The 10,190-nt window shown below is 46.0% G+C and overlaps 1 protein-coding gene across 1 annotated transcript in view; it reads right to left on the bottom strand.

Annotated features, from left to right (window-relative positions):
- adamts2a (ADAM metallopeptidase with thrombospondin type 1 motif, 2a) overlaps positions 1-8,223 on the bottom strand; it is a 34,248-nt gene extending 26,025 nt beyond the window's left edge. Inside the window, exons 1-3 of the mRNA XM_049593206.1 lie at positions 8,035-8,223; positions 6,143-6,633; positions 3,926-4,103 (exon numbers count right to left, since the gene is read on the bottom strand). Of these exons, the coding sequence (XP_049449163.1) occupies positions 3,926-4,103; positions 6,143-6,633; positions 8,035-8,119 (754 nt within the window). The 5' untranslated portion in view covers positions 8,120-8,223. The remainder of the gene's footprint in view (positions 1-3,925; positions 4,104-6,142; positions 6,634-8,034) is intronic.
- Between the last annotated feature and the right edge of the window lie 1,967 nt (positions 8,224-10,190).

A 10,190-nucleotide genomic window follows, 5' to 3' on the forward strand; every position in this document is an offset into this window, starting at 1 on the left:
CTGTCGGACCCGACCACCCGTCCGTGTCCTGTCCTGGTAGTCCTGTCCTACCAAGGAAGCATCTTTCACTTTGAGAAGCACTGACTGTCACAAGTCAAAGTCTTGCGTTCAATTTCTTATTAAAGTCCATGTTACATCAGATTTGTGCAGAATGAGTACATGAACTGTTACTGATACTTTGATGGTGCGTTCACACCTCACCTGTTTGGTTCGGTTAAAACAAAGTCAGGTTTGCTTGTTAGTACAGTTTGTTTGAGCTGGTGTGAAAGCTGTCAGTCGAACCCTGGTGTGGACCAAACAACCGAACCAAAACCACTTCAAAAGCTGGATCTGGGTCCGTCTCCAAACAGACTCTGGTGCGGTTCGTTTGTGGTGTGAGAGCCAACGAATCAATCAAATAAAAAAAAAAGCTCTGAGAGAGGTGCGTTCACAGTGAGCATCAACAGACATCATCAATAGAGTGTAGATAACATGATTTTCAGAGACAGGAAGCAGAACTTGTTTCATCCCAACTGAATCTGAGATTTTAATGACGTGAATGAAGACATGAAAACAAATCTCTTGCGTCAGCTGCAGCTGAACAGCGTGAGGTGTGATGGGAACAGACTGCAGAGTCAATAGGTAATGTGAAGTGATGTGATGTCATGTGATGAGGTCATGTGTCTAACACACAGAAGCTGTTTATATCTACCTGATCTTTGAGGTCTGATCAGGACATCCCATAATAAACAGTCAAAAAGCAGGATTTGATTGAAACAGTTGTTAAGTTTTATTTTCACTGTTTTCTGGAGACTTTGGTTGGAAACCCGAGAACAGGTGTGTCCTGTTGTGTCTTGGAATAAAAGTGAACTGAAATACAAGTAGCTCAAAATGATGCTCCAGAACAGCACATGACCGTATTTTGTTACTTTGCAGCGGTGCAGAAGAAGATGAAGAAATGTTGGACCTGTCTCACCTCTCTGTCTACTGGAACATGACCTGGCCTGTCTCACCTCTCTGTCTACTGGAACATGACCTGGCCTGTCTCACCTCTCTGTCTACTGGAACATGACCTGGCCTGTCTCACCTCACTGTCTACTGGAACATGACCTGACCTGTCTCACCTTACTGTCTACTGGAACATGACCTGACCTGTCTCACCTTACTGTGTACTGGAACATGACCTGGCCTGTCTCACCTCTCTGTCTACTGGAACATGACCTGGCCTGTCTCACCTCTCTGTCTACTGGAACATGACCTGGCCTGTCTCACCTCTCTGTCTACTGGAACATGACCTGGCCTGTCTCACCTCACTGTCTACTGGAACATGACCTGACCTGTCTCACCTTACTGTCTACTGGAACATGACCTGACCTGTCTCACCTTACTGTGTACTGGAACATGACCTGACCTGTCTCACCTCTCTGTCTACTGGAACATGACCTGACCTGTCTCACCTCTCTGTCTACTGGAACATGACCTGGCCTGTCTCACCTCTCTGTCTACTGGAACATGACCTGACCTGTCTCACCTCACTGTCTACTGGAACATGACCTGACCTGTCTCACCTCACTGTCTACTGGAACATGACCTGGCCTGTCTCACCTCACTGTCTACTGGAACATGACCTGACCTGTCTCACCTTACTGTCTACTGGAACATGACCTGACCTGTCTCACCTTACTGTGTACTGGAACATGACCTGGCCTGTCTCACCTCACTGTCTACTGGAACATGACCTGGCCTGTCTCACCTCACTGTCTACTGGAACATGACCTGACCTGTCTCACCTCACTGTCTACTGGAACATGACCTGGCCTGTCTCACCTCTCTGTCTACTGGAACATGACCTGGCCTGTCTCACCTCTCTGTCTACTGGAACATGACCTGACCTGTCTCACCTCGCTGTGTACTGGAACATGACCTGGCCTGTCTCACCTCTCTGTCTACTGGAACATGACCTGACCTGTCTCACCTCGCTGTGTACTGGAACATGACCTGACCTGTCTCACCTCGCTGTGTGCTGGAACATGACCTGACCTGTCTCACCTCGCTGTGTACTGGAACATGACCTGGCCTGTCTCACCTCACTGTCTACTGGAACATGACCTGGCCTGTCTCACCTCGCTGTGTACTGGAACATGACCTGGCCTGTCTCACCTCACTGTCTACTGGAACATGACCTGACCTGTCTCACCTCACTGTCTACTGGAACATGACCTGGCCTGTCTCACCTCACTGTCTACTGGAACATGACCTGACCTGTCTCACCTTACTGTCTACTGGAACATGACCTGACCTGTCTCACCTTACTGTGTACTGGAACATGACCTGGCCTGTCTCACCTCACTGTCTACTGGAACATGACCTGGCCTGTCTCACCTCACTGTCTACTGGAACATGACCTGACCTGTCTCACCTCACTGTCTACTGGAACATGACCTGGCCTGTCTCACCTCTCTGTCTACTGGAACATGACCTGGCCTGTCTCACCTCTCTGTCTACTGGAACATGACCTGACCTGTCTCACCTCACTGTCTACTGGAACATGACCTGACCTGTCTCACCTCACTGTCTACTGGAACATGACCTGGCCTGTCTCACCTCACTGTCTACTGGAACATGACCTGACCTGTCTCACCTTACTGTCTACTGGAACATGACCTGACCTGTCTCACCTTACTGTGTACTGGAACATGACCTGGCCTGTCTCACCTCACTGTCTACTGGAACATGACCTGGCCTGTCTCACCTCACTGTCTACTGGAACATGACCTGACCTGTCTCACCTCACTGTCTACTGGAACATGACCTGGCCTGTCTCACCTCTCTGTCTACTGGAACATGACCTGACCTGTCTCACCTCGCTGTGTACTGGAACATGACCTGGCCTGTCTCACCTCTCTGTCTACTGGAACATGACCTGACCTGTCTCACCTCGCTGTGTACTGGAACATGACCTGACCTGTCTCACCTCGCTGTGTACTGGAACATGACCTGGCCTGTCTCACCTCACTGTCTACTGGAACATGACCTGGCCTGTCTCACCTCACTGTCTACTGGAACATGACCTGGCCTGTCTCACCTCACTGTCTACTGGAACATGACCTGACCTGTCTCACCTTACTGTCTACTGGAACATGACCTGGCCTGTCTCACCTCACTGTCTACTGGAACATGACCTGGCCTGTCTCACCTCACTGTCTACTGGAACATGACCTGACCTGTCTCACCTCACTGTCTACTGGAACATGACCTGGCCTGTCTCACCTCTCTGTCTACTGGAACATGACCTGACCTGTCTCACCTCGCTGTGTACTGGAACATGACCTGGCCTGTCTCACCTCTCTGTCTACTGGAACATGACCTGACCTGTCTCACCTCGCTGTGTACTGGAACATGACCTGACCTGTCTCACCTCGCTGTGTACTGGAACATGACCTGGCCTGTCTCACCTCACTGTTTACTGGAACATGACCTGACCTGTCTCACCTCTCTGTCTACTGGAACATGACCTGACCTGTCTCACCTCACTGTCTACTGGAACATGACCTGGCCTGTCTCACCTCTCTGTCTACTGGAACATGACCTGGCCTGTCTCACCTCTCTGTCTACTGGAACATGACCTGACCTGTCTCACTGTCTACTGGAACATGACCTGACCTGTCTCACCTCTCTGTCTACTGGAACATGACCTGACCTGTCTCACTGTCTACTGGAACATGACCTGACCTGTCTCACCTCTCTGTCTACTGGAACATGACCTGACCTGTCTCACCTCGCTGTGTACTGGAACATGACCTGACCTGTCTCACTGTCTACTGGAACATGACCTGACCTGTCTCACCTCACTGTCTACTAGTAAAAATGTAATAATAAAGCTTTTTGAAGTTTGTGTTTGATCCTGCACATGACGAATAGATGACATCATTTAATTTGAACTGACCTCTGATGAAGTCGTCGGCTGTTTGATTGGCAGACGGTTGTTTCTTTATGATGGCTGATGAGCGATAAACAATGTGCTGTCTTCCTCCCTCCTCCCCCTCCTCTTCCTCTCTTCCTGTCTGCCATCGATCCAACGGCTCAATGAAAAACTCCTCATGACCCGTCCGGATTAACCCCGCCTGCACATGGAGAGACAGATGTTAATCCACCGGTTAATCCACCGGTTAATCTAGGGTTAATTTACCATTTAATCTATTTCATCTGATGTCAGTCAGCATTACTTAACTGTTAGTCAGCGTTATTTAAATGTTAGTCAGTGTTATTTGAATGTTAGCATCATTTGACTATTAAGGCCCTGACGCATCAAGCCGACGGTCGGCTGTCGACCAAAGTCAGGCCGTCGGTGAGCATCTGTCGCCCTAGTTTTTGCGGTGTGTCACGCACCGTCGGCGGATTTTCAGCTGATTGAGCATGTTGACTCAGCGGCTGCACAGACAGGAAACCCCTCGGCTGACAGGATGTACCACTCTCTCACTCCGCTCTCTCTCACGCAGGCGCAGAACGTACGTGCTACTTGGCCGTCGGATGTAGTCCGTGTAGTGTGTTCAAATGCAACTGACACAGGGCGACGTGAGGCGACGTAGACGACGCAACAGTTGGCTTTTGTCACCACTAGTTCTTTATTTAGCTATTATTTAAATGTGAGTCAGCGTTATTTGAATGTTAGCATTATTTGAATGTTAGTCAGCATCATTTAACTTTTAGTCACTATTTTCTAACTGTTAGTCAGCATTTTTTTAAAATATTAGTCAGCATTATTTAAATGAGTCAGCACTTTTTAAATGTTAGTCAGCGTTATTTAAATGTGAGTCAGCATTATTTAAATGTGAGTCAGCAGTATTTAAATGTTAGCTTTACTTAACTGTTAGTCAGCATTTTCTAACTGTTAGTCAGCATTTTTAAATATTAGTCAGCATTATTTAAATGAGTCAGCACTTTTTAAATGTTAGTCAGCGTTATTTAAATGTGAGTCAGCATTATTTAAATGTGAGTCAACGTTATTTAAATGTGAGTCAGCAGTATTTAAATGTGAGTCAGCAGTATTTAAATGTTAGCTTTTCTTAAATGTTAGTCAGCATTATTTAACTGTTAGTCAGCATTACTTAAATGTTAGTCAGCAATATTTAACTGTTAGTCAGCATTTTCTAACTGTTAGTCAGCATTTTTTTAAATATTAGTCAGCATTATTTAAATGAGTCAGCACTTTTAAAATGTTAGTCAGCATTATTTAAATGTGAGTCAAGGTTATTTAAATGTGAGTCAGCAGTATTTAAATGTGAGTCAGCATTATCTGAATGCTAGTCAACACTTTTTAAATGTTGCTGTATGACACAGGGACGAACAGATGTATTTATCGTGATGTGTTCTGCTGTCCCTGTTGTTTTTGTTTCTGATCAGTCTGATGAATCGTTGTTGCTTTAAGCAGGGAAATGTTCCTGTTTTTTCTGTGTGTCTTTAAACGCCTGTCATCTTTCCTTCACATCTGGCTTCAATCAGCTGGCTCTGCTCACACTGTAAGAAGTGAAGGTAAGCTGGGACACAGTTTCACAGAGCTGGCGGACGTAAAATGTGTGATGTTTTACAGTGTTTGGTTTGTGTCTCTGCAGGTCTGAATCTGTCTCACATGAAGAGACGTGTTTCTGTTTCTGCTGTTGGACAAATTTTCACCAGCTGCTGCTCAATAGCTTTATTCTTATTAAAGTACTTTTATTATCTTCATTAAGTTTCCTTCATTTAGACCATGATTTATACTTTTGTTTATGACTCTTCTTCTTAATGTTAATAACCTGTTAATAACCTGTTAATGATGTGTTAATGATGTGTTGATGATGTGTTGATGAGTGAGCCTCTGAGCTCAGTGAATCAGTTCATGTGTTAATCTCAGGTCAGATCATACGGAGACTCAGAAGGCTCAAACAACACCAACAGCTGCACAAACATCTGCCTCCATCAGGAGGAGGATGACAATGATGATGATAATGATGACGATGAAGGTTTATGGAGACTTTGCAGCCTCATCTCGTCAAACTGTCTCACTGACCTCCGGTCTTGTTTATTTACTACTTTTATTGTTTCTGTGATGTGGAGGGAGTGAACCAGTGACGGAGTGAACCAGTGACGGAGTGAAGTGTTCGGGTCTCGACCAGGTGACACCTACCAGTCCATCACAGTTGCTGATGGCGACTGACGTGTCCTCCATGTTGGACACCTCTCCTGTGTACAAACAGTCCGTGTCTCCTATTGGCTGAGAGTGTTTACTTCCTGACTCCTCCCACCACTCCATGGTGGCGGTGGGGGCGACGAGACGAGCGTTAGGACGCAGACGAAGGTGAAGCTCCTGACCGAACAATGTCACGTTGTAGAAAAGCTCTGCCTCCTCAGTCCCGTCACCCCTCCCCCTCCAGCTACGTCCTGTTTGATTGGACAGGGACTCGTGCATGGGCAGAGACTGTTGTGATGTGGCCGTGTCTGTTCGAGTCTGTCCGCCATTGGTTGCATCAGTGGACGTGTCCTCTGTGGAGTCAGCTTGTCTTTTACTGCGGTGGTGGAGGTGGTGGGTGGAGACTGACGCCGACAGGAGACGGCCCTCTGAATTTGTCCTGATTGGATGCACGACACTGAACTCTGACAGGACCTGATGGAGGGAACCTGACAGACAGACATGACATCACTGCAATGTTTACTCACCTGTGGTGATGTCACTGCGATGTCATCGTGTTGATGGGTGTTAACTTAAACTGTTACCAACACTGTCAGCGACGGTGAACACCAACACTGCAGGTGTACTTCAAACATGTAGTGACAGCAGGAACTCAGAGGTGGAGGAAGTAATCAGATTATTTACTGCAGTTACAGTACTGATACCTCAGGGTAAAAATACTCAGCAACAGTCCTGTGATGTCATCTAATCAGAGTCTGAGTCTGAAACATCTGGATCTGAGAGCCAATCAGATCACAGCACAGCGACATCACCGTCTGTATGTGTACATTATCAGCAGCATATCTGAGGAAGGAAGGAGGCTGCTGTCCGTCCGTCTGAGGTCACAGAGGTCACACACACAGTAACACACAGACACACACACTAGTACACACAGTAACACACACACACACACACACAGGGGATATGATGAAATCCGATCTCGATCCTTCACATTCCTCAAACACCAGAGACGCATAAACACAAAGATTTATGGGAAAAACGTGGAGAGGAAAATTCTGTGAGTCAGAAACAGAACAGTTTCCATCTGCTGCTGGAATCATGACCGCACATCACTGGGAACACTGGGAACACTGGGAACACCTGATACCGTTTGACCTTCACTGCAGAGGTCAGAGGTCACAGCCTGGAGGACTAAACAACACAAACAACAACAACCATGAAGAAGAACTATTACTGTCAGTAATCACAAGATTAACAGGAGTACCGACAGCAGTACCGACAGCAGTACTGACAGCAGTACCGACAGTAGTACCAACAGGAATACTGACAGTAGTACCAACAGGAATACTGACAGTAGTACCAACAGGAGTACGGACAGGAGTCCCAGGGCAGCAGCAGTACTGGCACTACTTATCATAGCAGTTGTGTATAGAAAAACTTCAGTAACAGTAGTTCTAACAGTAGAAGTGCTAAGAAGCTGTAATAACACCATTATTGACAGTGGTAGTATCAGCAGTACCAGTAGCACCAGTAGTACCAGTATAACCTATAGTGATAGCAACAGTAATAATACCAGCACTGGCTCATAGTATCAGTTGCAGCAGTAACAACAGTAGTATCAGTACTACTAGCTGCAGCAGTGTGTCTCACCTGAGTGACCAGTGATGTCATACTAACAGTAACAGTAGCTAGAGTAGTAATACATGGAGTAACAGTAACAGTAACAGTAGCTAGAGTAGTAATACATGGAGTAACAGTAACAGTAACAGTAGCTAGAGTAGTAATACATGGAGTAACAGTAACAGTAACAGTAGCTAGAGTAGTAATACATGGAGTAACAGTAACAGTAACAGTAGAAGCTGAGGTGTATCTGCAGTAGTGTGTCTCACCTGAGTCTTCGGTGATGTAAACTGAGTGTAAACAGTCCATCAGCAGCAGAAAGACAATAATCAATCCATAATGAAACTGGTCCATCCTGAGAGAGACAGAGACAGAGACAGAGACAGAGAAAGACACGGGCAGAAAGACAGACACAGACTAAGTGTTAGCTGCTGCTGTGTGCAGACTGAACTCTCTAACAGACACTCCTCCACTCTGTCTCATTATCTCCTCCCTCTGTCTGTCTGTCTGGCTGTCTGTCTGTCTCTCCTCCCCCTCACTGCTCTGTCTCTCTGCTGCTGCTGTTAGTACTAACAGATGTAGCACTGAAAGTATGTGTAGTACTGACAGTAGATGTAGTACTGACAGTGGGTGTAGCACTGAAAGTATGTGTAGTACTGACAGTAGGTGTAGTACTGACAGTAGATGTAGTACTGACAGTAGATGTAGCACTGACAGTAGGTGTAGTACTGACAGTAGGTGTAGTACTGACAGTAGATGTAGTACTGACAGTAGGTGTAGTACTGACAGTAGATGTAGCACTGACAGTAGGTGTAGTACTGACAGTAGGTGTAGTACTGACAGTAGATGTAGTACTGACAATAGGTGTAGTACTGACAGTAGGTGTAGCAGACAGTATGTGTAGCACTGACAGTAGGTGTAGTACTGACAGTAGGTGTAGTACTGACAGTAGATGTAGTACTGACAGTAGGTGTAGTACTGACAGTAGGTGTAGCAGACAGTATGTGTAGCACTGACAGTAGGTGTAGTACTGACAGTAGATGTAGTACTGACAATAGGTGTAGTACTGACAGTAGATGTAGCACTGACAGTAGGTGTAGTACTGACAGTAGATGTAGCACTGACAGTAGGTGTAGTACTGACAGTAGATGTAGCACTGACAGTAGATGTAGCACTGACAGTAGGTGTAGCACTGAAAGTATGTGTAGCACTGACAGTAGGTGTAGTACTGACAGTAGGTGTAGCAGACAGTATGTGTAGCACTGACAGTAGGTGTAGCACTGACAGTAGATGTAGTACTGACAGTAGATGTAGTACTGACAGTAGATGTAGCACTGACAGTAGGTGTAGTACTGACAGTAGATGTAGCACTGACAGTAGATGTAGCACTGACAGTAGGTGTAGCACTGAAAGTATGTGTAGTACTGATAGTAGGTGTAGTACTGACAGTAGATGTAGCACTAACAGTAGGTGTAGTACTGACAGTAGGTGTAGCACTGACAGTAGGTGTAGCAGACAGTGGGTGTAGCTCTGACAGTAGATGTAGCACTAACAGTAGATGTAGCACTGACAGTAGGTGTAGTACAGACAGTAGGTGTAGTACTTACAGTTGGTGTAGTACTGACAGTAGGTGTAGCACTGACAGTAGGTGTAGCACTGAAAGTATGTGTAGTACTGACAGTAGATGTAGCACTGGCAGTAGGTGTAGTACTGACAGTAGATGTAGCACTGACAGTAGATGTAGCACTGAAAGTAGGTGTAGCACTGAAAGTAGGTGTAATACTTACAGTTGGTGTAGCACTGAAAGTATGTGTAGTACTGACAGTAGATGTAGCACTGACAGTAGGTGTAGCACTGACAGTAGGTGTAGCACTGACAGTAGATGTAGCACTGAAAGTAGGTGTAGCACTGAAAGTAGGTGTAATACTTACAGTTGGTGTAGCACTGAAAGTATGTGTAGTACTGACAGTAGGTGTAGCACTGACAGTAGGTGTAGCACTGACAGTAGGTGTAGCACTGAAAGTAGGTGTAGCACTGAAAGTAGGTGTAATACTTACAGTTGGTGTAGTGCTGACAGTAGGTGTAGCACTGACAGTTGGTGTAGTACTGACAGTAGGTGTAGCACTGACAGTAGGTGTAATACTTACAGTTGGTGTAGTGCTGACAGTAGGTGTAGCACTGACAGTTGGTGTAGCACTGACAGTAGGTGTAGCACTGACAGTAGGTGTAGCACTGAAAGTATGTGTAGTACTGACAGTAGATGTAGCACTGGCAGTAGGTGTAGTACTGACAGTAGATGTAGCACTGACAGTAGGTGTAGTACTGACAGTAGGTGTAGTACTGACAGTAGGTGTAGTACTGACAGTAGATGTAGCACTGACAGTAGGTGTAGCACTGACAGTAGGTGTAGCACTGACAGTAGATG

The sequence above is a fragment of the Epinephelus fuscoguttatus genome, linkage group LG12 (genome assembly GCF_011397635.1).
Source record: "Epinephelus fuscoguttatus linkage group LG12, E.fuscoguttatus.final_Chr_v1".
Lineage (NCBI taxonomy): Eukaryota > Metazoa > Chordata > Actinopteri > Perciformes > Serranidae > Epinephelus > Epinephelus fuscoguttatus.